The sequence below is a fragment of the Lepisosteus oculatus genome, chromosome 1 (genome assembly GCF_040954835.1).
Source record: "Lepisosteus oculatus isolate fLepOcu1 chromosome 1, fLepOcu1.hap2, whole genome shotgun sequence".
In the NCBI taxonomy this organism is placed as follows: Eukaryota; Metazoa; Chordata; class Actinopteri; order Semionotiformes; family Lepisosteidae; genus Lepisosteus; species Lepisosteus oculatus.
This window is the reverse complement of record NC_090696.1, coordinates 51,671,869-51,689,995: the sequence shown is the minus strand read 5'-3', so window position 1 is coordinate 51,689,995 and position 18,127 is coordinate 51,671,869. Positions and strand designations below refer to the sequence as shown.

Below are 18,127 nucleotides of genomic sequence, written 5' to 3'. Positions count from 1 at the left end.
AATATAAATTGCACAAATGCTGATTGAAGTAGAATCCACAAAGACTGTGTCCTGCTCCTTGGATGAAAGATTTCCCACAACACTGATATAGTACTTAAACTATAGCTTTTGATAATGAAAAAGGGGAACGATATTATATATTATAAATACTTTTCTGTTTGCAAAAACCATCTCCCCAGGGCTACAACATCACACATCAAACCCGAGCATAGATGTGAGAAAAATGCTAGATCTTGAGTGCGGGCAGGCAGTACAACTGGAGAGTTAAAAATCTTGGTTCGAGGACTTGAATTTTTAATGCCTACACTTTTCCAATTTCCAATTAATATTTCACATCATGACAGAAAAAAAGAGCCAAAACATTAGGGCAGACAACTGCTGAAAACATACAATAATCAAGTTACCACAGGTCCAGCTGTGATCTCTTCATGCCTCAAGGAGCATTCCACTAAAAGGTGATTGTCCTTAATTTTAAGTGCAAATATATTGCCACAGAAGAAAAAAGGGTGTAGAAAGTCTTTCTAACAGCTTTTCTCAAAAGGGGAAGCAGGGAGGGCGATACAAGGGAGAAGTAAACACATTTTTGTTTGGTTTCATAACATCAGTAATCTAAAACCTTTGCTGTTTATTGTTTTTATAATCCATTCTGTGGCGTAATGGAAAATGAAACTAATTAATAAAATATAAATTATACACTAAAGAGCTAGTTAGAGAGAAACATACCTAAAGCTCTTTATGAACATTAACCCATCCTGTCCCTGGGTGACTGTCTGTGTGGAGTTTATATGTTTCAACTATTCACTCTCCCACCTCCTCAGACAAAAAGGCATCCAAATCCAAACGGGTCCAAGGGCAGGTCAAAGCACAGTCTGAGAGTCCATCAACAAGGAATCCATCCTGGGACACGACAAAGTTAAAATCCCCAGGAGGGGGGAGCACACGGACAAACAAAACATGGAGGTCCAAGGGTGATGGGGTGAGATCCTCCAGACCCCGGGCTCAGGAAGCGGGAGGTGTCAGGGATGAGGCCTATGCCCTCAGGAGACGGACGTAGGGTTTCCTGGTGCTAGGCGGGCCTCGTGACATCTTACCCTAATGATGAGCCCCGAGGACTGGAGGAGCTGGTCTTATGTTAAAATAATAACACTAAAAGGGTACACCTGGAGAGCTTAATCACACGAACAATAATGGGAGCAGTGGAGCGCCCTCTAGGCAGGGATGTCGGACGTGACATTAATTTGGTGCGTGAGCCAAATACATGGACAAAAAACGGAATCTTGCAACATTCCGCACACAAATTGTTAACATTTATCTCATACAGTATCAGTTAGATCAAGCAAAGTAAGGAGTGAATGGAAAGTTACCTTGTTAAAGAATTCTGTGTATACAAATGTTATGCTGTGGTCCCTGAAGTTCAAGGCTATGGCAAATAGCAAGACAAGCTCCACACACAGGGTCTCAGAGCAACCTCGATCTTAGGATGGAGAAAGGCTTAATTGAGGGGTATGGGAGAAATGGACGAAGGCTAATTGAAAGATTGATGGAGCCAGGTGGAAGGAATTATGAATTAATTGAGATGCTTACAAGCAGACGAGTGGGGAGAGTTAAGAGACTGGCTTGTAAGCAGCGAGGACCAAAAAAAAAAGCTGTACACCTTGAGGCTAAGACAGCCAGTGAAAATAACTGTCTCCTTGATGGCAGTTAAATGGGCTGGCGAGTTGATGCCAATAAGGTGACTGCAGGAGAGGAAAGACACACCCTTGTAAGCAGCTCTGACACTAAGCAGGTGTGAGCCTGGCCAGTACCTGGATGGGTAATTCTGGGAAAGCTAAGGTTGTTGCTGGAAGAGGTTAGTGGAACCAGCAGGGACTTACCCTGCAGTCTATGTGGGTCTTTATGCCCCAGTATAGTGATTCAATTCAACTTTATTTTCATTAAACTTACACAGGTGCATAGTATAATGAAAAGTGTTTCTCATTAGGCACTCAGGTGCAGAATATAAATAGGACAGAAGATAAGACAATAGACAGTTACACAATAGCAATAACAGTAACATGTAATAACATAACATAAATAACATGTAATCAAAACTGTGCAAAATCCCGCAAACAGAGAAAATATAACAGGACAAAAACAGTGCAAGGTAATTCTGGGAACAGTGCAAAAAATAGTATGTCAAAAAACAGTATGGTTAATTAATAAATATTAAATATTATTATGCCTGTTACAGTTTTACTGGGCTATCGAGGGGACAGTACAATCTCGGCTTACATGTGTGTGTGATGGTGTAGGAGTACAGTCGTTGTGGGTACAGGAAGATGTTAGGAGAGACCATAATAAGGTGGGAGGGAGTGGGGGCGTCACCAACTTGACAGCTCCGGGGAATTTTTGGAGTCTAGTTGTGTGCGACTGGAGTGAACGGAACCTTCTGCCAGATGGTAGGGGAACAAACAAGTTATGACTGGGGTGAGTGGGGTCAGACATAATTTTGGTGGCTTTTTCCAGACTCCTGGTGTTGTATATTTCCTGGATGGATGGTAAGGCACTGCCGATGATGTGTTGGGCAGTTTTGACCACCCGCTGTAGTGCCTTATGGTCGGATGCGGTGCAGTTGCCGTACCAGACTGTGATGCAGCTGGTCAGTATGCTCTCCACCGTACATCTGTAGAAGTTGGTGAGGATCAGTGGATGTAGGTGTATTTTCTTCAGCCTTCTCAGGAAGTACACCCGCTGTTGTGCCTTCTTGATGAGACTAGAGGTGTTCAGTTTCCATGTCAGGTCCTTAGAGATGTGAACACCTAGGAATTTGAAGTTATTCACCATCTCCACCGCAGACCCTTCTATGTAGATGGGGGAGTGAACTTTTCCTTGTCTTCTGAAGTCCACAATCAGCTCTTTGGTTTTGCTAATGTTGAGACATAGGTTGTTGATTTGGCACCAGTCTGAGTTGTTTTATCTCCTCCCTGTAGGCAGTCTTATCATTGTCGGTGATCAGGCCCATGACTGTGGTATCGTCAGCATACTTGATGACGGTGTTTGTGCTGAACTTAGCAGTACAGTTGTGGGTGAACAGGGAGTAAAGCAGTGGGCTGAGCACACAGCCTTGAGGGGTACCGGTGTTAAGGGTGAGTGTGTTGGAGGTGAGGTTGCCAATCCTGACAGTCTGGGGTCTGCTGGTGAGGAAGTCTAGGATCCAGCTGCTCCAGAGGGTTGTATCTAAACCTAGAGCCCTGAGTTTGGTAGAACGTTTTATGGGTATGATGGTGTTAAATGCTGAGCTAAAGTCAATGAACAGCATTCTTGTATAGGTGTTCCTTTTATCCAGGTGGGTTAGTGTGGTGTGTAAAACTATAGAGATTGCATCCTCTGTGGAGCGGTTTGTGCGATAGGCAAACTGGAAAGGATCCAGTGTTTTTGGAATGCTGGCTTTAATGTGCGGAATAAGTAGTTTATCAAAGCACTTCATTATGATGGGGGTGAGTGCAATAGGGCAGTAGTCGTTTAGGCATGTGGGGGCTGATTTTTTCGGTACTGGCACGATGGTGGTCGTCTTGAAGCAGCTAGGTACAGTGGCCTGGGCCAAGGACATGTTGAAGACATGGGGTCCCCATCACATCACATCACATCACATAGTTCTGGCCAAATTTCCCCATGGTCTTTACCAATCATGGCCTCCTAATAATCTCATCTTTAAATTTGGCTTAATCTCTGTTCTCCTCCCCACTGATAGCTGATGAGTGGTGAGTGTACTGGCATACTTTGACTGCCATTGAATCTTCCAGGTGGGAGCAACCTCTCCATTCATTTACAGGTTTTGACTTCACACCTCTCTTCCAGTACTCTCAGAGTGTTGATACAACTTCTCCCCGACTCCCTGCTTCCACCCACCTACCCTGTCTTTTGTTCTCCCATGCTTCATTAACTGCCAATTTCCCCACCTGAAAAGGGCTCCACAGTCAAAACGTTGTGTCTGTTTTCCTTTCAGCTTGGAATAGACCTTTACCTGTTCCTTTGCAGCCTATGCATGCTGCACAACTACCTACTGTACTTGAATTTGTTAAAAAGATAACTTGGATTTTTACTGGGCTCAAACCCATACCCTATCGCATGATTTAGAACAGAATTACACCACTCAGCCACCAATGTGTCACTCCAATTCACATTTTATTTTCCATTACAACAGATGTAGTTAAAGGAGCACATCAAGACTTTTCTAAAATAACTAGAGGAAGTGACTGAGTTAAAGACCTTGATGTGGAAAATGTTTATGAAGAATGTGAAATCCTGTTGTGTCACTTATTTTTTATTTTTAGCTACCACTACCTGCTACTGTACATATGTATATTATTTTTCATTATTTTTACTCAGAAATGAATATCACTAATGACATTCAGAGATGTTATTATACTTCAGTTATGTTTATTTTTAGCTACCAAAATGTCACTTTTGTTATGTGATTCCATATTAATATTCCCTAATAAGTGGATTTATAAAACTACAACAACTTGTTTGTACAACAACCACTACCAGATCTATACAGTAAGTATACCATATTTATATTAATAAATGAATATTGTTTGTGACATTCAGATACTTTATACTTGTTATTTTTATTGTTAGCTACTAAAATTTCCATTAGGTACTTAATTCAATATTAATATTCAATTTTAAGTGGATTTAAAGAAGTACAATAGGGAAGCAGTTTAAATTAAGAAATCATCTAACGTACATCTAACATCTAACTGTGTTAACATCTAATGCACCATAAGTGCCACAAATCCATTGTCTCTGGCCGGTGAACCACACAACAAAGTACACCACGCTGTGCTGTAGCACCTCTAATGCCATAATAATGAGTATTACCACATGTTCTGAGTGGCTGCATCTGTATTTGCACAAAGATCGGTAAACTCTTTGTAAGGTTATGTAAACTTAGTTGTGTAATTGTGTACTATATTTGTAAGCAAAAATTTGAAAGATAATTCAGAATTTAAAAGATTATTTCAGAAATTAAAGTATAATTTCAGCCCAGCTCCCCACCATGGCAACAACAGTACTTTAAAATACACAAAAAGTGAACTTCAACCATTTTATTATTTTAAAATTATGCATAACAAACAATGCATACACACTATTTTATATTGCTTCATACATAATTTCCAAATATTTCTAATTATACAACTCTGTAACAAAATTGAAATACAACAATTATGAAAATATAAATCTCTAAACAGGTAAATCTGTCTTGACAATACAAAGAATACCGTAAAAACATTTTGAATCAGTATATTTTCTATCATTTACAAACATGAAAGTAGTAAAAGTCATTCAAGTTACATAACATACAATACTATTTTAATGGCTCTTATATTGAAACATTCACATGTATTACTTTTAAACAAGCATTCCAATAGAAATTGAGAAAGAATACTATTTTCTCTTACATTGCTAGCTACATTTTTAAGTATGGTGCCTTGCAAAAGTATTCATTCACTGCCTATGATGCCCTATTTTGTAAAATTACACAAAAATCCATACCCATATATTAAAACTTAATATTTTGTTCAAACCCTAAATGCTCAAAATGAAAAAAACTGAAATATGTTGATTGCAGTATTTAAGTATTTAGATTAAATATTTACCAAATATTTGGTGAAATCACCTTTGTCAGTCATTCTGCAAATCATTTTGGATAAAGTGTGTACCAGTTTTGCACAATGATGTGGTGTAATTTGTGACTATTCTTCCTGGACAATTTGTCGTAGTTCTCTCAAGGTACTTGCGTATTGCTTGTGGACTGCAGTTTTAGGTTTTTCCACAGATTCTCAATAGAATTTGAGTCAAAAATTTGACTAGGTCACTCAAGGACATCCATTTTCTTATTCTTAAATCAATCCAGTGTATTAAATTAAAGCATTAGGTTTATACATTGAATCGTTGTCCTGCTGAAAGGTGAATTTTTGTCCCAGTTTTAGGTCTGAAGCAGGTTTTCCTCTAGGGTGTGCCAGTACATATATGTTCACATCAGTCTTGACAAGCTTCCCAGTCCTTGCTGATGAGAAGCAGAATGCTGCCACCACCATAATTCAACAGTACCAGTTAACTTTATTAGTGATATTTTCATGGACTACTTTAACAATAAAATTAACAACATCAGACTTCAAACACAATCAAACAGGCTGCAAAGAATTGTTTTCAGTGTTTTTTCAATTAGTTAATGAACCTGAACAAAAAAAATATTAAGACAAAGTCAACCACCTGTCCGCTAGATCCCATCCCCACCCAACTAGCTAAAGATTCTCTTGAAGTACTGGCGGGACCTATAAATAGTATGATGAACACATTTCTTGCATCAAGTGTTGTACCTGACCCATTTAAGTTGTTAGACTGCTATCAAATTTGGATCCACAAGTACTTAACAACTACAGACCTATCTCAAATGTTCAATTTTTATCTAAAATTCTTGAGAGAATAGTTGCGGCCCAATTTATCCAACTTAGTCATATCTAGATTCAAATAATATACTTGAAAAATTCAAATCTGGTTTCCGCCCAGGCCACAGCACTGAAACTGCATTAACAAGAGTTGTAAATGATATTCTGTTAGCAGCTGATGCAGGGAATGCAACAGTGCTTGTGCTCCTAGATCTCAGTGTTGCCTTTATACAGTTAACCATTGTATTTTGCTACACAGGCTTGTGTCTTAGGTTGGCCTATGTGGAACTGTCCTGATGTGGTTTACCTCCTACTTAACTAACTGTTTTCACTATGTTCAAACATATAATATCTGTACTGCTTCGGCGCTGTCACAAGTCAAATTTGGGGTACCACAGGGATCAGTGCTTGGACCAGCATTGTTCTCTCCGTACATGTAGCCACTAAGTAGGATAATACGAAAGCATTATCTTAACTTTCATTCCTATGCTGATGATACTCAAATATACATTTCATTTACACCTAATGACAACTTGTCAATCGTCACTTTAGCTAACTGTATTAATGAAGTAAAGTGTTGGATGTGTGAAAACATTTTGTCACTCAACTGAGGTTCTGTTGTTTGGAGGCAATAGTGTGGATAGGACTGCTATAACCTCAGTACTCAACTCTGAGGGTTTAAAATTTAGCCTGAAAGATTCGGCACGTAACCTAGGCATCATCTTAGAAACAAGACTCTTATTTAACTCTTTGTTAATGCAGTATTGAAGGCTTGCTTCCTACAGTTAAGAAATATGACAAAACTAAGGTATTTTCTCTCCACTCAAGACACAGAGAAACTAATACATGCTTTTGTATACAACAGATTAGATTACTATAATGCCCTGCTATGAGGAAGCACCTATCGCACCTTCAACAGCTGGCGGTAAAGCCTTTAGCTACAGAGCTCCTAGTTAATGGAATAGTCTGCCAGCCTACGTACAGGATGCCGAGTCAATCTCAGGATTTAAATCCAGACTGAAAACTCACACCTTACATCATAGCTCGATGCAACTATGGCTGGTGGTGCTGCTGTACATGCCATTGTGTGTCTCAGTGTTGGCCTTCCAGGTAGATACATCTGTTCTGACCAAACTATCCTTTTCTCCTCCCCACTTGTCTTGGATGCTGCATCACTGCATCATGGATCCAAGAGGGACATCACAAATACAGCTATCGCTTAGGAGGATTTGCTGGTCTACAGAGATCTGCAGTGGAGATGGAGTACCAGCACACAGAAGGACATGATGGAAGACCTAATACTCCACATTTGGTACTTTTTATAGAATTGTATAATCTTAGCATTTCCAGAGAGGTTGGGCAGCCAGTTGACCTTGGACCCCTAGAGATTTTTTTTCTCCTTTCAGAGGAGTTTTTGGTTCCTCTCTCCATTCTATTGTCTTTTGGCTTTTTCTCGTTCTGTATTGTAATGTCATGTATTGTCACACATAGATGATCACAAAATCTTTTGCCTCATGCTTGCAATATCATGTAGTTGCTTTGTTGCAAATGCCATGTGTGGTTTGATTTTTTTTTCAGTTCCATGTAAGCCCTTTTGTGGATTGACTGGAATATTGTTGACATAAGAACATTTTCTTTTATCTCAGCCAATGAACACAATGGTTCCATTAGCCTCACATGGGTATCCCTTTGCAGCATGTTCTAGGTAGTGTCTGGGTGTCTTCTACTCTTAATGATCAAGTTTACCATACTCAAAGAGATATTATAGGTCTTTGAAATGTTGTGTGCCTTTTTACAACTTTAACCCCGAGTTGTTTTGAAAGCTTCTTGGTCATCATGGTTGCCTGAAATGCACTACTTGAGGGGCTTTAATAATAATTTTATAATAATAATAATAATAATAATAATAATAATAATAATAATAATAATAATAATAATAATATTTGCTTACACTTATATAGTGCTTTTCTGGACACTCCACTCAAAGCGCTTTACAGATAATGGGGACTCCCCTCCACCAACACCAATGTGCAGCATCCACCTGGATGATGCGACGGCAGCCATAGTGCGCCAGAACGCTCACCACACATCAGATATCAGTGGGGAGGAGAGCAGAGTAATGTAGCCAATTCATAGAGGGGGATTATTAGGAGGCCATGATTGGTAAGGGCCAATGGGAAATTTGGCCAGGACACCGGGGTTTATAGAGACAGGTGTATCTACTCTTCAAGAGAATCAGTATATTTCACACAAACAGGAAGTATTGTAAATGGCTAAAGATTGTTTTATGTTAATTGTATTTGTTTTGCTTTGGCAACACTAATTTTACTCATTGGTCATGCAATTAAAATGACTCCTCTAACTGTGTGGCTTAAGTTGTGCACCAATTATTTTTTGCTATAGCAAAGGGTTTGAATACTTATGCAATCATGACTTTTCTATTTTTCCGTCATATTAATTACTCTTTACTTCATTCAATGTTTTTCCTTTGAAAGTGTGGTGTAGGTTGTGTATACAACAAATATTAATCGCTACGTCAAAATTTATCAAATGCAAGCTTTAAAGCAGCAAAATGTGAAACATTTGCGAGGGTCTAAATACTTTTACAAGGCACTGCAACTTATTTACGTTGAAAGATCACATTTTACTGAGTCAAACGTTCCAGCCATAAAAGACCATAAGTTGCAAACAACAAAAAATTAAACTCGGAAGCTTTGGCAAATATATCAATGTTTACTTTATAAGGTTTACTCACTGTGGGAAGGTATCAGTGTTATTTAAAGCTCACAACTTTCTTGGGATAACTGAAATAGCTTGGTGTTTTTTATTGAAAATAAACAAACATATATAAGGAAATATTTAGCCCTTTAGATTCATAATAACTACAGGTAAAGATAAAAGTTCCAGCCTTTTACACAACAAGGTTGTGTACATACTTAAATATAATAGTGGTTATTCCATTTTCTGTCATGTAAGGAAAAGGCAGCTAACAAACTTTTCACAATTAACAAAGTTCCATTTTGTAACATTTATGCCTATTCCAAGTTGGAAAGAAATATTAAATAATTAAATATGCTTTCTAGATATACTAAATACACACTAAGTGATTGCTAGTACATTCTGACCTTCATCAGCTGTCTAGATGTTCCCCTATTGTCATTCACACAGTTATGTCAATTTCTAAGCAACTTGACTTAGACTTACCAATTATTTTTTATGGAGCTAAAGTCTTTTCAGTACTACTTACACAATAGCGTCCACATAAAACATGACACATTTTCCAACGTAAATATTGTCAAGTTAGCCATGCTATCATACTGATCTAGGATTGACAGCTTTTACCAATCACAGTTCAGTGTGCAACTTCAACTTATTGCTTTGGTGAAGCTCAGCCAATTATGTCACCCCAAACATAGTCAACTAGTAGCACAGCTCTAACTTGCAAGTATTCTCCATGCTTGAGAGGAAATTCTACACCCAGATTGATAGCTTTCACAGAATAAATAACTGCCCAAGAAAATTATCTGAATATACTCAGAGACTCAAATCCTCATAAAATACCCATTTACACACAATTGTGTTTGAGGCAACCACATTGGAATGTCTCTGAAAATGATATAATATGTGATATTAATGACTGGTCTTAAAATATTTATGGATTAATGAAATGCATTTCTAAATGGTCAAATGCCTTTTAATTTAATTAAAAAGTCAGTGATTTACTCCACCGGTGTTTTCTTGGTGTAATATTTTGTTTAAAAAATGCGCTTCAAGGTCAGTGCAGTCTGGTTTTTAAATCACTAACTTTTGTTAAGGTTTTAATATGGATTTTTTTTGTTAATCAATTTATACAGATCTAATTAAAAAATCTGGGTCAATCAAAAACAAAATGAATCTATAACATTTATCAACATCATCAAAACTGCAACCTGTAAAATTTTAATATGTTCCATGTAACTTTATTTTGTTCCAACAAACATTATGAAAATCTTTTAAAATTCAGGCACTCAATTTGTTTGCATAAAGCTATCCATATTTTTAAGCAGTTCAATGTAAATGTATACCAGTACTAAAAAGTAAATTTCTGTATCATTGCTGTCATATAGTCAAAGTGTTTGCACACTTTTTTTGAAAAAGTAAATACTAATGACAAGGAGCAAAGTAAACAATATGCACAAGATATTTTTCATCACTTTGTCACTCATACTATATTAGTGGGAAACTTGTCCATCAGGTTTTCATAATGTTAAGCAGTGAAGAGGTTCACATAGGTACAGTGCAAATTAACAAAAATAGTGTCTGACATAGGAAGGATCTTTTCAAAATAGTTAATAAAAATATTCAACTCCCTCCAGCAAAGATCAAACATTTAACAGGATATTTAACTTATATTTCCCTACAGTGAAACAACTAAGAGGATGCTGACTTGAATCAAATAAATGTTCAGTAAAATTAAGCTTAAAAATCAAAACTTTAAAATGAGGCTTATGAAAGTATTGAGTTCTGAAGCCACAACTGTTAGCTTTTATACATCTAAATTCTTTTCATTAACAGTGTGGCTGATGTTATTTTGCTGATCTGCAGCATTGAAACTGTAAACTTAATTGTCTGAACATACTCTGTCATGACAACAGTTTTGTTTTTTGGTTGGTGTTGCCTCTGTCTCACCTGAATCCGACACATTTATGGGACTTTCTCTTGAAAAAACCTCAGTAGACTCTCTCCAAACACAGTCTGCAATTGTTTTACAGCTGTGAGTTGCACATTTGGGACGCACTTTTTGTGAAGCATTGTTGACAATTTGACGGCTGTTTGATGTAGCAATTTTGATTTTTAGGGCTGCATCTACGCGGTCCACTACTGTGTAAGTCCCTATACTCCCATCATCGAATCCCACAATTATATTGAGATGTCGTTGAGATAGGCTGAAAAAGGTTGGGGTTTTATAAAGTGAACAAGCACCGATGCTCTTGCCATCAGCTAATCTCATAACAGTTAGGTTGGAGACCACACCACTATCATCATCATCATCGCTGTTCTGAAAGCAAATGTATACCAGGTAACGACCATCCCGTGAGAGTCTCTGTCGCCAAAGGACACCAGAGGCATGAACAATCCTCAGCTTGCCACTATGCAAATCTAAAATATTGATATTTTCATCTCCTCTGGACACAATTCCCAGTTTTCCATTTGGTGAGATCTGAAAATCTTCCAGTGTTTTCAAAAAATTGTTTGGGAGTTGTACACGTCTGCAGATGGACTCCTCTGCCACACTCCAGATGTACACTGTTTCTGTAGATGTGATAAAAACAACATAATCAGGGCAATCTGGAATGAGCTTAAAACTGACGATGGTAACGCCATCATCACAGCAAAACTTCTTTGACACACTTCCTGACCACAGACTAACAGCCAGCAGCTTATTTTTGGTCATACCAATCAGGAATGTATTTGCAGTCGTAATGAAGGCATTCTGTAATGCTACAAGTATATTACATACTTTGTGTCCTGTAGCTAGCCTCCAGACTCTAGATGCATTCTGTTCACAAAGAGAGACAACAAACTGATCATTATGTGTAATAAGAAGTTGAGATATCTTCTGCCCATTAATTCGGAATATGTTCTCGCCAGTAGAGGTATGCCAGACATATTGATTACATCTGTCATCTGATGTGACCATTAAATCTCCTGATGTTGTCAACACGCAATTTTCCACATTGCCCTCGTGCTTAAACACATTTTCAATGAAGCCTGTACTGAAGTTCCACTTATGTACTGACTCAGATCCATCCAATGTAAAGATAAATTCATCTCGGCCACTCAGTAGCAGGTTTTGGATTGGCTTTCCAGTTTTGTCAATGTTTGACATCGCTGTTATAATGTCTATGTCCCAGACAGAGACAACACCACTAGTGGTAACAGATAACAACAAGTTGTGATGATTAGATTTTATTAACTTGACAATAGATCCTGATATTTCAAGCAAACTCGCCATACACTGACCACTGTCCCTCCTCCAGACAAAAATGGATGAAGTATTCTCCATGGAAGCAACAATGCACTCTGCACTTTTGGATAGAACAGCAGAAATAAAACGTTCACTTAGTTTTGCTTTAAACTTTTCTGCCATCTTCCACAAGCTTGTGTCTAAAACTTCAATGCTTCTCGCCTTGCAAATAAGAATGGCACTTTGGTCTTCTGACAGTTCAATGCTGACAACTTCATTGTCTTCTCCTCTACAGTCATAGTCCTCAATTATCTGGGGGTTTGTAATTTCTTCAGTATTCCAGACTGAGAGGCTTCCTTCATTGTCAATCATCACCATTTCCTGAATAGTGTCTAAAATGAGAAGAGATTTTACAAATCCCCCAGAAAACTCTGATGTCACTGTAGCTAGTTTTTCTCCACTTCCTAAATGAAATATAGATGTGGTATTTAGATACTGACCACAAAAAGCATAAATTCCATCTGGAGAACACTGGACACAAGTGACTTCATACCAGCAGTGAAATTGGTATAAGGGCCATCCATAAAGAAGGTCTATCACATTGACATCTTTGCTTGCTTCTAGCCATGCGAGAGCGTGATTACTAGACAAGGTGAAACCATTTATAAAGGCAATCCCTCCTGCAATTCCACAGTGTTTTGATTTGATTTCAACCTCTGACAACAAGCAAGATTTGTGGTTGTCATATATGAGCAAAGTGTTTTTAGTTGTAGCCACAACAAGATATTTCTCATCACTTGTAAGTTTTATCCCAAGAACAACAGAATGAGCAGTATCAATCTGCCTTAAAAGCTGGTGAGACTCAACATCCCAGGTGCTGATAGATCCATTTTCCAGTGCAGCAATGATAATGGTAGGGGCAAACGTTGGAAGAATTTCGACAATTTGCATGTAACTTGAGCATAAAGGAAGGCGCTCAGGGCTGTATGTAACATCCATTGAGGAATGCAAAGGAACAATAGAACAGTACTTTGGACCATCTTTGTCACATTCTAGTAGCAAGTGTCTAAGTTTTGGCAATGAAGTAACAACAGGCAAAAGTCTCTGTTGCAATTCAGCAGAAAGAGAGCTAGGGTTTTTCATGACCTTTACTTTTATGCTGCGTAGAGTACTTGCAAGAAATTTGAGCTCCTTCTCCTGTGAGTAACTATAAGCAAAGTCAATGTCTGCAAGTGCTTTTTCAAACTGACCAATTTTAATCATTGTGTAGAGCCAGCTGAAATTCATTATAACTCCAAACATCAAGTCATCCGTCCGTCCACTCCTTGTCAGGTGATATAAAAGCTCAGTCATCTTCCTGTGATTGACAAAGAATATATCTGGTTCTAGTAAGTTGCACTGAAACACCCAAGGCTGCTCTGGAGTCTGTCTATCAAAGGAAGACTTGTCTGTGTTTGACTTTTCAGTGTGGTTGGGATTCCTTTGAGTTAAATCAAGAGAAGCAAAGTGATTATCATAGTGGAATATTTTCTTTCTTCCACCAGACCACACCCCTAGGAAGTACTCAGCCAGGAGACTATGCATTTGATGGACATCTTCCTCATTGTTGAGATACAACTTCTGTGCAATCAGATAGAGATGCCTGTTGGCCCATACAAGCAATGTCACATTTCTTACTTGCCTTTCAATGAGATATCCTTCTAGTTCTTCTTTGAGTTTAGCAATGAGATTGTAGGTGATTCTTAGAGGGTTCTTGATGTTGGTACTAACCATAATGTCACTTAAAACACTGTTGTCAAGGGAAAGGATATCTTCCAGTTCCATTTCACTGAGACCAGCTTTGGCTATTGTGATGTATCCAAGTGCTCTAAACACAAATCTGGAACTTAACTTGTTTTCCAAAGACCAAAACAGATGCTCAATGCTCTCATGCACGGTTCTGCAAAGTGATGTACCATCAACATCTTTATGTGACCTCCAGTGCATAACTTCTCTATAGATCAAATTCACAAACATGGGCAAAGTGCACTTTCCCAGTGCTTCATTTACATAAATTTGCTGACCCGAAGTGACTTTTCTTTTGACATTAAGGAGTTGGTGTTTGAGTACCTGGCTGCACATTTTCCTGTCACGCTGCAGGAGCTCAATGTAATTATTCTCATCATGTATAAGGCACCTCAGTTTTTGTAGAATCCCATGCTTGTTTGGCAGTGTGGAAATGATGATTCTCACAGACCGTGGTAAGTGTACTGGAAGCCACCATAGTTTGCGTGCTTCGTCATTGTCTGAAAGTTGTTCTAAAGCATCCAATACAATTATCAGTGGACGATGGAATGAAGATTCACTCATTAGGTTCACTATCAGCTCCCTAAGATCCTGAATTTTAGGTGGATTAAAATGTATAAGGCATCTGTAGTTGATTGCTATTTGTTCACAGATACTTTGCAGTAGACTGTGGAGGTCAGAAGATACTTCAGTAGATCCCAGAAACCTCACAATTACTACTGGATCTGTGTCAGGCCCCATTTCCTTCTGGAGCCAAGCATAAGCCTGAAATAAAAGACAAACAAAATATTACAGATAATTAAATTCCTTGATTCAGGCATCCTGGGACAGCAGTCTGTCCTATGGAAGTTAAATGTAATTGTGGTCACCTATGGATGTGTGACCAATTCATAGCAGGAAGGAAGAATTCACTACCCTAAGAATTGCCAACAATATTTCATGCTTCGCAGTCAGATACAATATCAAAATGATTCTGGAGTCTGGAAGCTTCATTTAAACAAATGGGGGACAATCTAGAGATGTCAATTAACCTAGACAGCATGTGAGAGGAAACCAGAACATGAACATTCCACGAAAAAGGCGCCCCAGGCCATAATCAATTTCATTATTTAATTACCAGTGTTTTGAGGCAGAAGGGCAGAAGAGGCACCATATCAATGTGCTGCCTTACAACAATATAATATCCAACCTGTGTATTTATTGTGTAAACTCTTACAACTGGGGAAGGTGTATTGTTTAAAAAATGAGTTCCAGGTTGCACATTAGCAGGTAAGCATACAGGCTTGTAAACACAGAGGATCAAACGGAATTTTCTTCTTTTCTCTGGTTAATTAACCTCTTGGTAAAACAAAAGAATCTTCATCAGAATACAGCAGGGAAAAAACACCTGTTCTGGCAAAAAATAGGCACCCATCACAGGGCAGATACAGACACAAACACAGACATGCCAACATTCACACCAGGAAGAATTTTTCCAGAAAACAATGAACCTATCAGCATGTCTTTGGACTGTGGAACTGTACTTTTCCACTTATTAATATTCTATTTTGCTGAGAAGTTGCCATTCATCCAAGTTATTAAAACCTTAAACTGAGCTGTATAATAGTAAGAGTATAGATGTGGAAAATAATTATTTTAGTTGGGGAAAATTTGAGTGTTCTAGGTGTTACCTGTGGTTTTCTTCCTTCCCAAATAAATTTAGGCAGAATTTTGTCCCATGATTTCAATTTATCTGGCATTATAGGGTATAGCACCAAAAACCTGCAGAGGCAATTTCCATCTAAAGTGATGTCCCCAAAACCTGTTGTAATATCTCTGGAAGTTTATACAGTAGAGGCCTACTTGTAGGGTTAAATTCAAGCCAACCCCCTGGGCATTAAATGTAAACCATCATATTTCTTCTATAAGATTTCTTTCAGACTTCTTACTGTGTCCACTCACCAGACAGAAATATCCAGGAAATAAAGAATAATAAGATTTTTTTATCTTAAAAGATCAATTTTTCACCTTGAATAGCTGCAGTATAGCTGAAAATGCTTGTAGTCCTTGCCCTAAGTGTCTACGAGCCTGGATAAAACATTTGAGAAATCTCAGAAAACTTTGAGAAATATTTTTAAAAATCTACATAATTATTTGTGAAGACAGGACCTGGAATGATGCCCCAAAGTTTTTTTAAAATAATTTAAAATATTAAAAGCTATAATAGCCTTTTATTATACCAATTAATATAGAATTTTTTTTTACTGCCAGTTCCTAGCTTAGCTCTAGACCACTGATAAGAATTGGCTGCTAGGTTTCTTTTCTGAGTCATCTTACAGAGGCAATCCCTTCACATAGGGCTCTGGATGGTCAAAAACAATAAGATAACAGCAATCTGAACCAATTAGACTAGCTTTTTTCAGAGTCTGGAATAACCATTCCAGTACTAACAGTACAAAGTACTTACTATTCAATTGCCCAGTTTAATTTTCTATTGACCCAATGGTTAGTAACATGTACTTTCCTTTGTCTATAAGGAAATAATATGGGATTTTATATATTTTGGTGAGCTTTTTCTTTTGTGTTTGTATTTTGCTTTGTGCGATTGTTGTCATTATCGGTTTATGATGACAGTTCTCTATCTTGTCAATAGAAACATTTCTGCCTAGAATAATGTCCCCTCAAACATTTTTAATATATCTGGGAGTTTATAATGTAGAATCCTGGTTTATGGATTTAATTCAAGCTAACCCATTGGGCATTACGTGTAAACCATCAGATTTCTTATGTGTCCACTCACCAGACAGAAATATCCAGGAGAAAAAAAATAAATAAATAAGAGACTGATGTTTTTTCTGTCTTCAAAGATCTATTTTTCTATTTCCGTAGCCATGAAAAATACCTGAAAATTCTTGAAGACCTTGTTCTATGTGTCTACTAGCTTGAATACACTTTTGAGATAAATAAGATAAGATCACTTTATTAAGCCCTATACAATTTCTTGCATTAGAAATTTGTCTTTTCGCATACCCCAGCTTGCTCTCCAGGAGACACACACACAGAGAGAAGCCAGGGGTCAGAGCACAGGGTCAGCCATTGTACAGCACCTGTGGAGCAGTTGGGGTTAAGGGCCTTGCTCAGGAGCCCAACAGAGTAGGATTCTTCTATCAGCTGCAGGATTTGAACCAGCAACCTTCCAGCCACAAGTGCAGACCCAGAGCCACTGCTCTGCCCCTCTTAGGCAGATATGAAAAGATTCTACATATTTTTTGTGAAGACAGGACCTGAAACAATAATATTCGGATAACCAGTACATTTATAAAAAATACTCAAAGATATAAAAAGCTATAATAGCTATTGCAATTACTATAGAAAGCGTCTAGGCCATGCTAGAGGAATTTTCATTGCTTTTTTTCTGCCTTGAGTTCCTATCTTATCATCAAGTGTGAATTGTTGACACAATTACTACTGTATGTATGTAAACAAAACTTAGTGCTATGTTAACAAAGCCTGACTGTTTTTTTTTCTTGAGTCATTTTACAAAGGCAGTCACTTCTCAAGTTTTCTTAATGAAAAAAAAAAGAATGACAGCAATTTGAACCAATTAGACCCTCTTTTTCAAACATGGTCATAGTGTTCCACTAACAAATTTTCTCAAACTCTTTTGGTTTTTAAGGAGGCTTATTAGCGGCACTGAGAAAAAATATCTTGTTTGTAAGACATACTGTAGTATAGTGTTTATACGAGAACATTATTGATTTTATATGAGAAAATGATTGCGTTTAAACGGAATAGTTAATTTGTAAACAACATTGCCTATTTGAATATGTTGCATTATATGTGCAATTATATTGTCCTGTGCAAAGTAGCATTAACAACAGAATAATATCGAAAAAGTAAAGGTTTATTCCTTGCTGAAAAGAGTAGAAAAGAAACACAACATTTTGGCTGTGAAGCCTTCTTTGGGTGTGAGAAAGGGAGG

At 37.8% G+C, this 18,127-nt stretch overlaps 1 protein-coding gene across 7 annotated transcripts in view; it reads right to left on the bottom strand.

Moving 5' to 3' along the window:
* Positions 1 to 18,127, bottom strand: part of LOC102687749 (NACHT and WD repeat domain-containing protein 2) — a 227,044-nt gene that overhangs the window by 45,921 nt on the left and 162,996 nt on the right. For 4 of the 7 annotated variants that reach the window (XM_006629648.3, XM_069190519.1, XM_069190527.1 and 1 more), the window contains exon 8: positions 4,687 to 14,931. The exons of 1 other annotated variant lie outside the window; for it this stretch is intronic. In XM_006629648.3, coding sequence (XP_006629711.2) covers positions 11,035 to 14,931 — 3,897 coding nt within the window. In that variant the 3' untranslated portion in view covers positions 4,687 to 11,034. Of the gene's footprint in view, positions 1 to 4,686; positions 14,932 to 18,127 lie in introns of those variants that run through there. 2 more of the 7 variants (XM_015344864.2, XM_015344865.1) reach the window with 2 other exon arrangements.